We start from the raw sequence: 13,560 nt of genomic DNA, 5'->3' as shown, positions 1-13,560 counted from the left end.
ACTGAACATAATGCAATCATCATTTCCTTCAGGCAGTCTTTATGGGGTAAATACACCGAACAGAGCAACCAGTTGCCACTGTCATCCAGAAAATATGGCCCTCCCCATTCCTCTCCCAATCATCTTCATCAACCGATGCTGGACCGTTCGGGGGAAAGAAGGTTATCGGAGGAGGAGGACCCAAGGAATCGTAGAGCAAAATGTTCCGTTGATTGCCGCTCCACTTCCAGGAACCCTTTTCTTTCCGCCGTGTTTTTTTAGGCGTAGAATAGTCTTGTCTGATCCGTTTATTTTATGATTTCCCTTCTACGATCTTTCTTGTATATTTGAACCTTTTTTGAATTTCTGAAAGATTTCCAATATGTGCATTTCGTTCATGGGGACACATTAACTGATCAAAAACTGGCCCCTCGGGTAGGAGGACAGTGTATCTAAAGGTTTGCCTATCGCCACTCCTGGTCTTTGGCCGATGAATTCTGGCTGTCGACTAGATACGCTCTTGACCTCCTTGATTCATTTCACTCGGTTGATCGCTGTGTTGGATAATTGCATTGCACTTCATCTCTCACTTTAACACACTCCCCTTTTGGTGTTTCTGTGTGAGTACCGTTCGAGCCAGCGGGTCACGGCAACATGGCGCCATTTATAGGCGATGATGAGAGGACTTCAGGTGCTGGTCAGTCATCTGGCTCGAGTGTTGATGCCCCTGCTCGAAGAAATGTCCTCTACATTGATGCATACGATTCCTTCTCCTACAATGTTGTGGCAATGCTCGAAGAGGTTCTGGTTGTTCAAGTCTCGGTGATGACCATCGACTCCGATTGGCCAGACGGCAACATGGTCGAGTACCTGCAGCATTTCGAAGCTGTTGTGCTTGGCCCTGGGCCTGGGGATCCGAATGTCGCTAACGATGTCGGCATCATGCGGGATATCTGGAACCTGAACGGCGCGGATATGTTACCTGTCTTCGGAATCTGTCTTGGTTTTCAGAGCCTCTGTCTTCATCAGGGCATCCCTATAGGACGATTGCCATATCCACTACATGGCCAGATTCATCGAATCAAGACTGCGAACAGGGACATTTTCGAAAACGTGCAAGATGTCGAAGTGACCCTTTATCACTCGCTTTATGCCAAATTGGATGTTTCGGAACAGTTGACTCGAGGGGCCAATAGCGGCAGCCCTCAAGCCGATCGATTCGCTTCCAAGGACCTTGCCCTTCTAGCTTGGTTTCTCCTAGAGGACGGGAAGACACAGATTCCCATGGCTGTGCGCCACCAGAAGAAACCACTTTGGGGGGTGCAGTTTCACCCTGAGTCTTGCAAATCTGACAGGGAAGCTTGCGCTGAGTTGCTCAGAAGATGGTGGGATATGGCCCTAAATTACAACAAAAAGGCAGGGCGAGGAGGATATGGTGTTCTTCCAGACCCTAACCACTACGCCAGTGGTAGTATTACTCTTCCCGACGCCGCGTCCACAATGTTGGATTGGAGCGCAAGCACTTCCTCCTGTTCCGCATATCGTACTTTCACTGCGAGAAGCCTGGATGCCGAAGTCGTCTGCGAGAACTTGAATGCTCCCAACTCGCCAACCGTGCTATTCCAATCTAATGGGAGGTACAGTGTTATCTCGGTGCCAAGCCCCGCCAGCTGGAGGCTCGAATACTATTCTGAGACTCGGAGACTGCTGCTAGAGAAGCTGCAGTATTGCCATGGGACAGAAAGTGCCCCGAGTGGGCAGTCAGTCACAGAGAACATTATCGAGAGGTCCTTGTCGGTCTCTCAATTCTGGGATATGCTGAGGTTTGTGATGGACATGAAGAAGGTTGATTCGGGAAATCTCACTGTGCCATTCTGGGGAGGTTTCCTGGGTTACTTTTCCTATGAAATGGGACTTGCCTGTCTTGCACGTCCCAAAACAGCCGCCGAAATCCATCCGACCAGCAAAAATGCTGGGGACGATCCTGCCGATGCCAGCTTGCTGTGGACTGAAAGGAGTATCGTTGTCGACCACAAGACAGGTCAAATCACGGTCCAGTCAACGCGGGCTGACGATGATCTACCGACTGGATGGCTTCATCAGACCGAGCAGTTCTTACAGGACCTTGCACTTAGCAGGAGTCAATGCAAGGTCTGCACCAGCGGCACGGAGGCAGAGTTCTTAGATTCTATCCTCAAGCAGAGCGTCATCAAATTCCCAACCCAGCAGAATTATCAGAAGCAGATCAAGGCTTGTCAGGCTGAGTTGGAGGCTGGTGAATCGTACGAACTATGTCTCACTGGCGAAACGTTGATTAAGTTACCCTCCCCAGTTAGTCGGAGTGAGCGTGCCAGTTTCCCCTGGAAGCTGTACAAGCGTTTGAGGAAGTACAATCCCGCCGCCTTTAGTGGTTTTGCGCGACTAGGTCACGTCAAGATTGTCAGCAGCAGCCCTGAATGCTTCCTCAACTGGGATCGGGACTCTACGCTGGAAATGAAGCCAATGAAGGGCACTGTGAGGAAAACCGAAGATATGACCATGGAGAAGGCCAGGGAAATTCTTGGATCGACGAAAGAGATGGCGGAGAATCTCATGATCGCGGATCTGATCCGTCACGACCTCTACGGCATCTGTGGCTCCGGCGGCGTCCACGTAGAAAAACTCCTGGAAGTGGAGGATCACGGACGTGTTTACCAGATGATCACTCATGTCAAAGCCACGGTTGATCGAAATCGGCCCGGATTTGCCGCACGGGATATGCCGCAGTTACCCTCCTCGAACATGTCCGGATACGGACTGACCGCGCTGCAAAGATGTCTGCCGCCCGGCTCGATGACTGGTGCCCCTAAGGAACGCTCATGCATGCACCTCAGCTCAATCGAGGACCGAAAGCGTGGGATCTATTCGGGCGTCATGGGCTTCCTAGACCTCGGTGGCGGGGGAAGCTTCTCAGTGCTCATCCGCACAGCTTTCACCTGCTCAAATGAGCAAGATGACGAGCAACTCTGGCGAATTGGCGCCGGGGGGGCTGTGACCACTCTGAGTACTCCCGAAGGGGAATGGGATGAGATGTTGACCAAGTTGCGTACGGTTTGTGGGATTTTCGCTCCGCTTAACGCATAGTGAGCGCTTCTTCTTTCTTGTGATGATGTTATGGGCACCCAAGGCGAATACTTCAACATTTGCAGCGATTTTTATACGATTTGCATTAGACGATAGAGGTCGATTCAACATTCAGCGTGGGGACTTGGGGCATGGCGTTAGGTTACTCGGAGATATCTCATGTTATCCTCATGAAGGAATTATAGGTCATTAGACAAATATATATACATACTCGTCCATTGTCTCTGTACCTCGCAGTTCCTATGGCCGTCAGTTGGTAATATGCGGCAGCTATGTAACGTTGCAAACATTCCAAACATCACTTTCTGTCTCTGCGGAGAGCTATCAACTGGTCAACATCTGCGGTCACCTCAACGATCTGTGGGAAGACAATTGAGCTTCGCTGCGACCTAGCTCTCGGCCTATACGCATGCGACAACTTTAGTCTATTCCGCAAGTTTAAGGAACACCTCAATGGCCGGTCCTCAGGATGCTTCGTTGGAGGAGATTCTCTGGCGGTCTCCCCCGCACGTCCAGATGATGGGAGGATATCTGCATTCGAATAACAGTAAGGGCAGCTTCTCTGAGCTTAGCAAGCTTGCAGATTTCAGAACCAACTTTTTGACACGATGAGCAACGATCAGTTCTGTTCTATTTTGCAGAATCACCCTTCTTCGATGCCACCTCGAATAACGCCTCCCTCGCTATCCAGGCCAACTACAATGAAGCCTTTCGCCATTTCGTCGAGACCCGCGAAGCCTTTGAAGGGCGTCTGCGGACTATGCAAGGCCTGGAGTTTGTCGTCGCTTACGATCCGTTGCAGGCCGCTGCGCAGACAGGTACTCAGTTCGCTCACGAACCCTCGAACGTATGGGTGATTCGCAAGCAGATGCGGCGAAAACGCGCTGGTCAGGAAGATGAGGTGGTGGTCCTGGCGACATTCTTTGTGGTGGGGGATTGTATCTACATGGCTCCATCGGTTGCAAGTGTCGTTGGTAACCGCATCGTATGTTTACAATGGTTCTATTTCTCTCGCTTGTGGAAAGGCATGGCTGACCGAATTGCATCAGCTCTCTGCTGTCACATCCCTAACCAGTCTACTGAAAACCGCATCGACGTTGCCGATCTTCACCCCGGCCCATGGACATACCTATCTACCGCCAGCTCCGAAACCGACTGAAGCCGGTCAACCTGGCGTTTCGTCTCAGCAGAGCAAGGAGAACACACCCATGCCCGATGCAGAGAACCCGGCCAGAGTCCCGCTGGTGGGTTCGCAGACGGGCAACACTGCTTCTACATTCCAGGATACGAGGACACTCGCTGAATCGCTAAATCTGTTTCTCAGATATGAGGACGAGTACATGGATGAGAATCCGTTGGTCGGCGAGCCTGGATCGTTTATCATGTCCAAGGCCAATGACGTAGATCGGACGGCGACAGCAAAACAGCCGCCAAATACGATCCCTACCAAGATGGGGACTCCATTGGTGAGAGTGGATACACCAGGAAAGGTGACGGAGAAGGTCGGCACTCCATCTAGCTCTGATGAGAGTAGATTAAAGAAGAAAAAGGGCCGAGTTGGCGGTTGAGTCATGTGTTCCCGCCATTGCATTATACTTCTACAAGATACCCCAATGCTGATCTTACATTTATATGACTATTTGTAAATGAAGCAAGCACAGTGCTACATTATCAGATTTAGATGAAGTTAGGACAGGTGGCAGTACAGCAATGCTGACCATTGCATCCAGAAATGAATTTGATCAAGCAATGTATAGCTAGGCTGCAGCAACTTATCGCGAAACCCACTCTGGAAATGACTCATAAGGCAGCAAGAGAACATGGTCAAGCAATGATCCATAGTCTAGACATGGTTAGAATCTCGTAATGATATCCGAATGAAAGAAGATATTATTGTTCTTTGGTCTTTCTGACTTGGCTGATCCTAAGGCTGTGGAATGTAACCTGCTTATCCGCAGGATATATTTATAGTCACCCGCTTAACAACGATTGTCTCTCAGTTACACTGGACATATCTCCTTTCATTCATTCATAGCATTATAGCATAGATCCTTCAATCAGTAACAACCATAGCGATGACCATGGCTACCACACAACAAGACAAGCCTACAGTCGTCTGTGTCTTGTAAGCTACCCCTCCCTTCACCACCATCCACCGGGAACGTCACTCCCAAGCAACAAGCTTCCCACCCCATCTATGGCAAAAGCTGATTGACACAATGCAATTCTCTCCAGCTGCGGCTCAGTGGCAGGCAATGACCCCGTGCACATGGAAACCGCGCGCGCCCTCGCCCACGAGTTCCACAAGAACAACGTCCAGCTCGTCTACGGCGGCGGCACAAAGGGCCTGATGGGCGAGCTGGCGCGCACGCTCGTCTCCCTGTCCGGCCCACAAGCCGTCCACGGCGTGATCCCCCGGGCGCTCGTCCGCGTCGAACCAGGCTACGACAACAAGCGGGAGGGAGAGAAGCCCACGGAGAGCAGCGGGAAGAGCGCCGAGCGGACCATCAAGGAGCCGCTCGACAAGACCGCTCTGCTGGGCGAGTCCGAGTACGGGATCACGACGATTGTGCCGGACATGCACACGCGGAAGCGCCTTATGGCTGAGAAGGTCATGGCGGGGGGTCCCGGTTCGGGCTTCGTGTCGCTAGCGGGTGGGTTTGGCACCATTGAGGAAGTCATGGAGATGACGACGTGGAATCAGCTGGGTATTCACCATCTGGGGATCGTGTTGCTGAATATCAATGGATATTGGGACGGGCTGTTGTCGTGGGTGCAGAGTGCCGTTAAGGAGGGCTACATTGGGGCGGACAACGGCAAGATTCTAGTCGAGGCGAAGGATCCTCGCGAGGTTCTGCCGAAGCTGCTGGAGTACCGCGTTAGCAATGGCAGGATGGACCTGGATTGGGGCCAGGAATGAGTTCAGTCCAAACGGGATTGTTCTATCTTCGGCTAGAGGACTGTTTTGACTAGCAGCTCGGATACATGATGGGATGAAATAGACCTAGACGATTGATGCAAAGCAAGAGATACTACTATTACGAACTGGTGGCATTAAGTTTTGCACGATCCGTGATGGATCCAAAATCCCACAACCATATCCCGAAGTCAGATCGTACTGCCGAAGATACCGGAGTACAGAATAAGCATAGGGAAGCGGATCCACAAGAAGAGGAAAGAGATCAAGCTTGCATATCTATCGCGTTAACATCCAAAGGGAACTATGAATCGACCTCCATCGACTCCTCTTCTTTCGTCTCTCCGGAATCTGTCTGCTCAAGAGCTTCCAGCAACGGCGAGATGCTCTGGCCATCATATAACTTGAAGGTCTCGATCTTGCCCGTAGCCCCTTCTCCAGCAAGGCCCACCACGCCAACAGATGTGTTTTCCACCGTCAGCTCCTTGTCATGAGACAACGTTTCTTTCAAAGCCCGAAGTCCGTGGCTAATCAGCTCTTCCCGGCTGCAGTCGGCGAACTTGTCCAGATTCCGCTCCAGGTAAGTCCGCGCCATTTGCGAACGAGCCCCGATGGCGCAAGCAAGCATCTCTTGAATCATGCCGGACGGCTGAAATTCGAACAGATGGGGTCCAGCCTCGTCGACACCTGCAACGAGCAGACCGACACCGTACGGTCGCTTGCCATACTGCTGAGTGTTGGTCTGGGCGCGATCGCCGATTTGAGTAACGATACGATCCACTGGCAGTGGGCGGCCGTAAGTCATTCTGGAACCAAGGCACTGTTGCTTCATGTAGTTGGAGAGCACACGAGCGTCCGATGCCAGACCGGCGATAGCAATGCCCATATGGGAGTCAACTTCGATGATCTTCTTCTGATAGGAGGATAGTTCTTCGGCGTTTCGCTAGAAGATAACAATCAACCCGTATTAGCATACAGCTGTCCTCTGCGATGGTAGCAAGTAGTAAATCTGAAGACTGTTCGAACCTTTAGACCGACCAGTACGGCATGTGTCTTGTTGACAAGTCCTACGACAACTGATCCTTGCTTGACTGCTTCCTGTGCATATTCAACCTGGAATATCCGGCCTTGCGGCGAGCTGTCCCAATCAATGGTTTGTCAGTTATGAGAAAGCTTTATATCATGGATAGGATAGCTCGGTGGGCCTACAAGGTGACCGCATCGTTGTCGTAATTGTTTCTGAACATGATTGCGGGCTATGGTTGAGGAGGGAGTGTAGTAAGAAGGATTCGGTCTTGGTAGAATATTGATCCTGTGAAGCTCAATAGCAACAGGAAGAGATGGACAAAGATTGATGATGCAGAGAGGGGGGAAGAGAAACAAGCAGTATCGAAGCAGGCTGTGAGCGACTGACGCGGTAACCTTCAGCAACTGTCAGTAGTAAGGGAAGCTCTCCGCCTGCTGGGTAAGCTCGGGCCTGTGTGCCTGAGGCTGCCAATAATGCCCCATTGCCAACGTCACCTCCACAGCTGCAGCCGTGCCGCTAGCTCACGCTTATCACTCAAACCGACCCAGACCGTCTCGATGCAGACAAAACAGTTCCTGTGATTTAGATCATATCTGCTATCTGGAGACAAATTGCTGCTGGCTCTGTTTACAGAGAACGAATCCCTTATATCTCACCTGCCTTGGGCCCTTCGAGGTCCTGTATCTCCGCAATCATGATGGCAGGTCTCAAGACTATTATCGCTCTCTCTTTTGTGAGTCCCTCATTAGTTATTATTGCTTTGGTGCCGCGTTGTACTGATCCAATACCCTTACTGCTTAGGTTCTTGCCATTGGCTTTCTTCTGGTCATCCTCTCCTCCGCTCTTTGGCATAACTTCCTCCCGTTGATTGTGGTTGCGACATATGTCATCGCTCCTCTACCGAACTGGATTTGCGCTCGATGCGCTAATCCGGATGATTTCATGGACAGTTCTGGCAATGCAGTAGCTGATTTTGGGCGTTTCTTGACTGGTTTCCTAGTGTTGATGGGTATTGGTAAGTTTATCGAGCCTACTGCCATCCTCTTTCTTCTGTCGCATTTGCGTCTCACGGGATACCCTCATTATACTCATTATATGCCTTGCAAATATTTTATCATATGACTGGTGTCTAATGCGGATGACTCTAGCCCTGCCGGCCGTGCTTGCGCATAGCGGCGCTATCCAGATCCCTGCCATGATCATGTCCATCCTCGGAGGTCTTCTGATTTACGGCACTATCATCAGTTTCTCGATGTTCTTCAGGGAACAAGAGGAGTTTTGATCTCTGTAAAGTGTCAGCTGCAACGGGGAACGCTCGGGGGGAGGATACGTTTTCTACGAAATCATTCCAGCAGATCGTTCATAAACCTCTGTGAAGTCCGAGGGCACTGGCTCATCACAAGTGATGAGTTGTTTTTTTCCCGCTTGATTTGACCTACGGTTACTCTTATGTGAAGTTTCATGAACTGCAGCCTGTTTCATTTGACTCTGCTTTTATCAGCGATACGAACGGTGTACTATAGCCGATGCGAAGTTATATAGAGCATTGCCACGGTATTTCTTGGATAATAGCCCTAGCTGGACTTGAGCTTCGATTATCGTTTTTAATTTCATGCAATATGTTCGCACTGTATTGATTTCTAGACATAATCGACTAATTAGTTCAAGCTGACGGAGTATCCGGCACGTGACCTCGCGCCTGTATCCAGATCGCGTCGTGTTGCAAGTGGAAACCTCACACTACAGCAACCTAGCAAAGTGCGTCTGTATCTGTACCAGCGAAATCTTTACATCGGCAAGATATGTGATTCTCGGGCCTTATAAATATTCTACAATGGACATCTGGTCTGGATCCATTGCGCTGGACAGGCAATCTCTGCTTCGAGGTACCGCTTCACGCGTCTGAATCATCTGCTTTGCGCGCTGCTCACTACCGAATTCACAGGTTTACGTCTAGTCGACCAGACATCGAATTGGCAATCGGACACACTCAAAGACTCAAATTTGGCCTTTCGCTGCTTCGTTAATCCCACACTGATACCCTTTTACACGAGAACTGGACCGAGCCTCGAGGTACACACAGCTGACGTCGAAACATCACAATGGCTTAAGAGCAAATTGCTGGGCAACATATGGTTGGAGGAGGAGGAACTAGAAAAGTTCCAGACGTTTCAATGTCCGGTTGGAATCCTTCTCAGTATCAACAGACCACCTCGAACCAAGGCCTCTGGTCTCCTTACAACAGATCTATTGGTCCATGCTGTCCTGTCAAGCGCAGCCTCAGTTGAACGGCCACCTACTCCACCTATCTCGTCTTCTCCCGGACCGTATGAGTATGCATCTCATGTTCAGAAGCAGGAACTGAGAATCTATGCGACCCCGCTCTCTTCGTCCCTCATCACAAAGTCTCAGGCTCTTTGTTCCCATCCGGACGGGCTAGCCAGCGATGGACGATTTGCTGAATTTCTTCCCGACATTCGGTCACCCAGTCCCAAGCGTAAACGAGTTGCTACGCTGTTTGAGACAGCTGCTCAGCATCACAAGAAAGTGCGACAGAAAGGAGGAGAGGCAGTCTCCCAATTGATGGCCAGCTCGCTTTCTCATCCATCCCAGCATCTACAGACTTTCAGAATCAAACGTGAGTCCGAGGAACCGTCGCTGCCTTTATTAGAAAAGATAGCCTTTCAGCGGTCGCGGTCATTGTCAATTGGAGCCAATCTGCATCCCCTCAAAGCGTCTGATCTTCGAAATGAACAGTCCCGACTTAGCAGCCGCAGAAGCCACTTTACTTCGCGGAAGAACACCCCGAATCCAGTGGAATCTAACTCCCGAAGGGAACACTCGACGGCGTTGCCGTCTTCGGACGACAAGCTGGAGCCTTCTGCGACACCTAAGGATGCCGAAACCATTATTTCTGAGAATAAAAATACGATCACTCGTACGATCTTGACATGCATGCGATTGTACGGCTTCAATCGCTCATCGCGACCTACAAGCACAGCCAAAAATGGCACTGGGACCGATTCCGATATGAATTTGTCCACGGAGGTAGGGGCAACTTCTAGTACCGACGAAGATGAGTTCAAAGCGATGTATCATGCAACTTATCGCGCATCAACATTTGCCCTCCGCAAGTATCTGAAGCAATGCTCCAGTACCGACGGGGCCGCAAAGGACATTCCGCCTTTGCTAGACAAAGAAAAGGCAATGACATATATAGACGAGTTCTTGAGGCTATTTTGTGAAGAGGATTGATATCTGTCTGGTACAGATTAATGAGATACGATGTCATGAATAATTGATCTTGAAGCAATTGAGATGGTCTACTTTAGATTCGGGGTCTCAATGTTATGATTCTGAGCTTTTTGTAGATGGCAACTGCCTACCTGACTCACTGTACAGCAGTATTCGCAAAAATAAATCCCACGAATTCAGACTGATTTGTTTCAAATGTCTCTGGCGACATAATCCTTGATAAAGGTAAAGGATGCATCATACGCTTACGCCATATGCCGGATATTATGAATCTCCGAGCTCCGGGCACCGACTGCATCATAACCCCAGATAGCTGTGTCGATCAAGCAAATATACATACTTTTAACGCCTACGGTTGGAGCCATAGCACAGCTACTCGATACCGCATTTTTGACTCCGACAAAAGCTCGCAATGGAAGTTTCCAACAACCGTCTCTTCCGATGGTCCAAGCCTGAATGGCTGAATAACTCGACCGTCCGCAATGCGGGCGTCTACACGTCGGGAGCTCTGGTGAGCTAGACTCCGTCTTCTTAGACGCAACGCAATGCAGCACACGAGTGACTGACTATATAATGCAACCAGTTCTCCCTGGGATTCTTCTTCCTCGTCGATGCGGCCGCGTTCTCACACAGCTCGCGCAACGGGTCCAATGTAAACGTCAAGTTCGTCGACTGGATTCCCGGCATCTGCTCGGCGCTCGGGATGTTGGTGATCAACTCGATTGAGAAGTCGCGGCTGCAGGCGGATAGCTTCAGCTATAGCGGGAGCGGAGTGGCGTGGAAGGCGCGGTTTGTGCTGTTCCTGGGGTTTGCACTTCTGGCGGGCGGTTTGGCGGGGAGTGTGGTTCGTCTCTTCTTTTCTTTGCTCCTGCTGCGGACGTCGAGGACTGAAAGTGCTGACTGGAAATGGAAATAGACGGTCATGGTCTTGAAATATCTGATCAAGCAGTACCCGTTACCGACGCTGTATTTTGGAATCGCCAACGTCGTCGCCAATGGCTTGGTCATGCTAAGGTTTGTTGATGGGTTTCCTGCAGCTACACTTATGTCTCAGCTGCTGATTGATTTGCTACAGTACTATTGTTCTATGGATCTCGCAGAACATAGAGGATGATTACACCTACAACCTCGCGTTGTAGTTACGGACTGATTTTGGATTTTGTGCGTTGTTCGATGTGTTCTGGGTACGAGTGGGAGCTTGTCGAGTGCGTAACCTCAATCCACTATATTGTTTTCCATGGGACTGGCGCACTCGTACTTTGAAGTGTTTTGTACTTTCAGCCTGACATGCCTATGCTCATGTTTATGTTTATACTCCATGAATTGTTCTAGAATTTGGATTGTGAAGATCACGGACTGTTTGCGTAGGGAACATAAGTTGCACTAGCACATTGAAATGGCCATTGGGCGTGTATACAGTGCTCTAGGCATTGGCATAAGGATAACTAGTCTAAGGCTAGGCAGCGAGCTTTCAGATGTTATTTGAAACAGTGAGCATTACGCAAGCTGACTCAAAAAGGGAAGGTGATTTTGTTTTTGTAGTTATTGATCTATATTCTCCATGTACACGTACAACGCACGTGGCGCATGGCTATAAATCTGCACTCAGGCCACATGCAAGCTTCGTCCCTCGAAGCAATGGTCGGAAGTGCAAATATAGCAGCCTAGCGGAGTCATGCTCAACGCTTGACTTCGCGCTGATATACAGATAGGAGGATGACACCCCCCCAAGCATAGCTCGCTCGAATCGGAGCTACTCATGTTTTTATACAACCGAGCCCGGTTGTCGCCCACCGACAACCCAGACACGCGGGGCCACGCGCAGTAATGGCGGGCGGTAGAGACGGCGGTATTTCTGCTTCTATCAGAGCCATTCACCGGTTTGTGAAGTTCACACGTGTGGTAGCATCACAGTGAACGGAGGAGTATGTCTAATTGCAATGCAGACGTAGGTTCACGCGGAGACTTCGGACGGTTGAGCCCTGAGTTTGTCCAGCAAAGCATCGATAGCATCCATATCTGCCGCATCAATCTTTTCTCCGCGAGTATATCCTTCGGGAAGGTGCTTGACGAACTCGTCCATGGCGGGTTGGTAGTTGCGGACTCCGGAGGAGATGGCGTACACTGCCTTCTTGCGAGCGGCGGGTGCCGGGTCTGAGGTGGACATAGCGACGAGGGTTGGGAGGACATTGAAAACGATGAGCTGCAGATGGACCTGTTAGCATTTTTTTTTCCTCAATAGCAAAATAGGAAGCGAGCCGGGAACAAAGCACATACCTTGTCCTGCGCTTTCTCGTTATTCTGCACGGCGGTTCCGATGCACCATGCGGCCATGCGTCTCATTTCGGCTTCCTCGTGCTTGAGCAGTTCCACGAGTGGCGTCCACAGACCCAGTGGCTCCAGATTGTTCGCATTATCGATGGACTCGATGAGCTGTTCGAAGTTATCGAATGCGATCATCTTGTTCTCGAGATCGACCTCGTCCGAGTGAAGCGCTTCCATGGCGGCTTTCATGAGGTCGGCATCCGAGGGACCTCCGAACAGAGCGGAGAGCATCTCCGGGTTCAGATTGCTGCGAGAGGTAGGGGCGGGAGCAGCGCCATTAGAATCGCCGGCCTGCTGGGCTGAGGTTGAGTTCTCGATACTCCATTTGAGGAGATTGTTCATGTTGGGGTCCATGGTTGATGATCTGAAAGTGATTTGCTCTACGGTTGAAAACTGCGATCCCTGGAGAGTGTGCTCAGAATATACCTTAGCAATTGACGTATGACGACGATATATTCAGATATTAGATTGAAATTCAATCGAATGGATTTGAATTGAATGTAATGTAATCTTTATGACGAAGAAAATGTGTCAGGATAATTTTCTGATCGCTTTATTTTGGAGTACTTCTCTAGATGGGCGGCGGTATTGTTCTGACGAATCGAGATGATTCATGGACGTTCCACCCGTTTCCACACACACAGCACGACACCAGTAAGAAAAGAATTGTTGCATAGAGTGATTTGTTTAAGGGCGGATTCTACATTTTGGATTGACATTTGAGGGCGTACTTTTTAAGGTCAACAGTATACCTTCGCTGAAGATCGTTAATATAGGACAATGTGATGGCTGTTTAAAACTTGCTCTTCTGGAAGCTGCCCCGCCATCCGCCGCTTAACCCCGCGATGAGGTATGGCTGAAAATTGGTATGGTCACTAGCGGTTCTGAGAACGATGTCTTGAATGTTGGAATCTGAAGAAGATTTTTGAGTGTG

At 50.0% G+C, this 13,560-nt stretch overlaps 8 protein-coding genes across 8 annotated transcripts; 6 read left to right on the top strand and 2 right to left on the bottom strand.

Moving 5' to 3' along the window:
* Positions 1 to 633: 633 nt before the first annotated feature.
* Positions 634 to 3,102, top strand: pabA (aminodeoxychorismate synthase pabA; the record flags this gene model as incomplete). The annotated part of the gene is made up of 1 exon (XM_043273730.1): positions 634 to 3,102. One exon carries the CDS (start codon positions 634 to 636, stop codon positions 3,100 to 3,102), a length of 2,469 nt encoding a protein of 822 aa, XP_043129665.1.
* A 453-nt stretch (positions 3,103 to 3,555) lies between these two features.
* Positions 3,556 to 4,670, top strand: med6 (mediator complex subunit MED6; the record flags this gene model as incomplete). Its single annotated transcript, XM_043273729.1, has 3 exons — positions 3,556 to 3,649; positions 3,726 to 4,087; positions 4,152 to 4,670. 3 exons carry the CDS (start codon positions 3,556 to 3,558, stop codon positions 4,668 to 4,670), a joined length of 975 nt encoding a protein of 324 aa, XP_043129664.1.
* Positions 4,671 to 5,177: 507 nt separating this feature from the next.
* On the top strand, positions 5,178 to 6,022 carry Aspvir_002127 (LOG family protein; the record flags this gene model as incomplete). Its single annotated transcript, XM_043273728.1, has 2 exons — positions 5,178 to 5,227; positions 5,338 to 6,022. The coding sequence occupies 2 exons, from the start codon at positions 5,178 to 5,180 to the stop codon at positions 6,020 to 6,022; spliced, it is 735 nt and encodes a 244-aa protein (XP_043129663.1).
* A 301-nt stretch (positions 6,023 to 6,323) lies between these two features.
* Positions 6,324 to 7,266, bottom strand: pre5 (proteasome core particle subunit alpha 6; the record flags this gene model as incomplete). Its single annotated transcript, XM_043273727.1, has 3 exons — positions 6,324 to 6,962; positions 7,046 to 7,157; positions 7,229 to 7,266. The coding sequence occupies 3 exons, from the start codon at positions 7,264 to 7,266 to the stop codon at positions 6,324 to 6,326; spliced, it is 789 nt and encodes a 262-aa protein (XP_043129662.1).
* Positions 7,267 to 7,740: 474 nt separating this feature from the next.
* On the top strand, positions 7,741 to 8,328 carry Aspvir_002125 (Vps55 family protein; the record flags this gene model as incomplete). The annotated part of the gene is made up of 3 exons (XM_043273726.1): positions 7,741 to 7,779; positions 7,848 to 8,061; positions 8,195 to 8,328. The coding sequence occupies 3 exons, from the start codon at positions 7,741 to 7,743 to the stop codon at positions 8,326 to 8,328; spliced, it is 387 nt and encodes a 128-aa protein (XP_043129661.1).
* Positions 8,329 to 8,880: 552 nt separating this feature from the next.
* Positions 8,881 to 10,301, top strand: Aspvir_002124 (uncharacterized protein; the record flags this gene model as incomplete). The annotated part of the gene is made up of 2 exons (XM_043273725.1): positions 8,881 to 8,932; positions 8,992 to 10,301. 2 exons carry the CDS (start codon positions 8,881 to 8,883, stop codon positions 10,299 to 10,301), a joined length of 1,362 nt encoding a protein of 453 aa, XP_043129660.1.
* A 412-nt stretch (positions 10,302 to 10,713) lies between these two features.
* Aspvir_002123 (UPF0220 family protein) lies at positions 10,714 to 11,440 on the top strand (the record flags this gene model as incomplete). The annotated part of the gene is made up of 4 exons (XM_043273724.1): positions 10,714 to 10,812; positions 10,885 to 11,145; positions 11,218 to 11,315; positions 11,377 to 11,440. The coding sequence occupies 4 exons, from the start codon at positions 10,714 to 10,716 to the stop codon at positions 11,438 to 11,440; spliced, it is 522 nt and encodes a 173-aa protein (XP_043129659.1).
* An 815-nt stretch (positions 11,441 to 12,255) lies between these two features.
* fes1 (Hsp70 nucleotide exchange factor FES1) lies at positions 12,256 to 12,980 on the bottom strand (the record flags this gene model as incomplete). Its single annotated transcript, XM_043273723.1, has 2 exons — positions 12,256 to 12,504; positions 12,579 to 12,980. The coding sequence occupies 2 exons, from the start codon at positions 12,978 to 12,980 to the stop codon at positions 12,256 to 12,258; spliced, it is 651 nt and encodes a 216-aa protein (XP_043129658.1).
* Between the last annotated feature and the right edge of the window lie 580 nt (positions 12,981 to 13,560).

The sequence above is a fragment of the Aspergillus viridinutans genome (assembly GCF_018404265.1).
Source record: "Aspergillus viridinutans IFM 47045 DNA, scaffold_10, whole genome shotgun sequence".
NCBI lineage: Eukaryota > Fungi > Ascomycota > Eurotiomycetes > Eurotiales > Aspergillaceae > Aspergillus > Aspergillus viridinutans.
The sequence above is the reverse complement of the archived record's forward strand: the minus strand, read 5'-3'. Positions and strand labels throughout refer to the sequence as shown.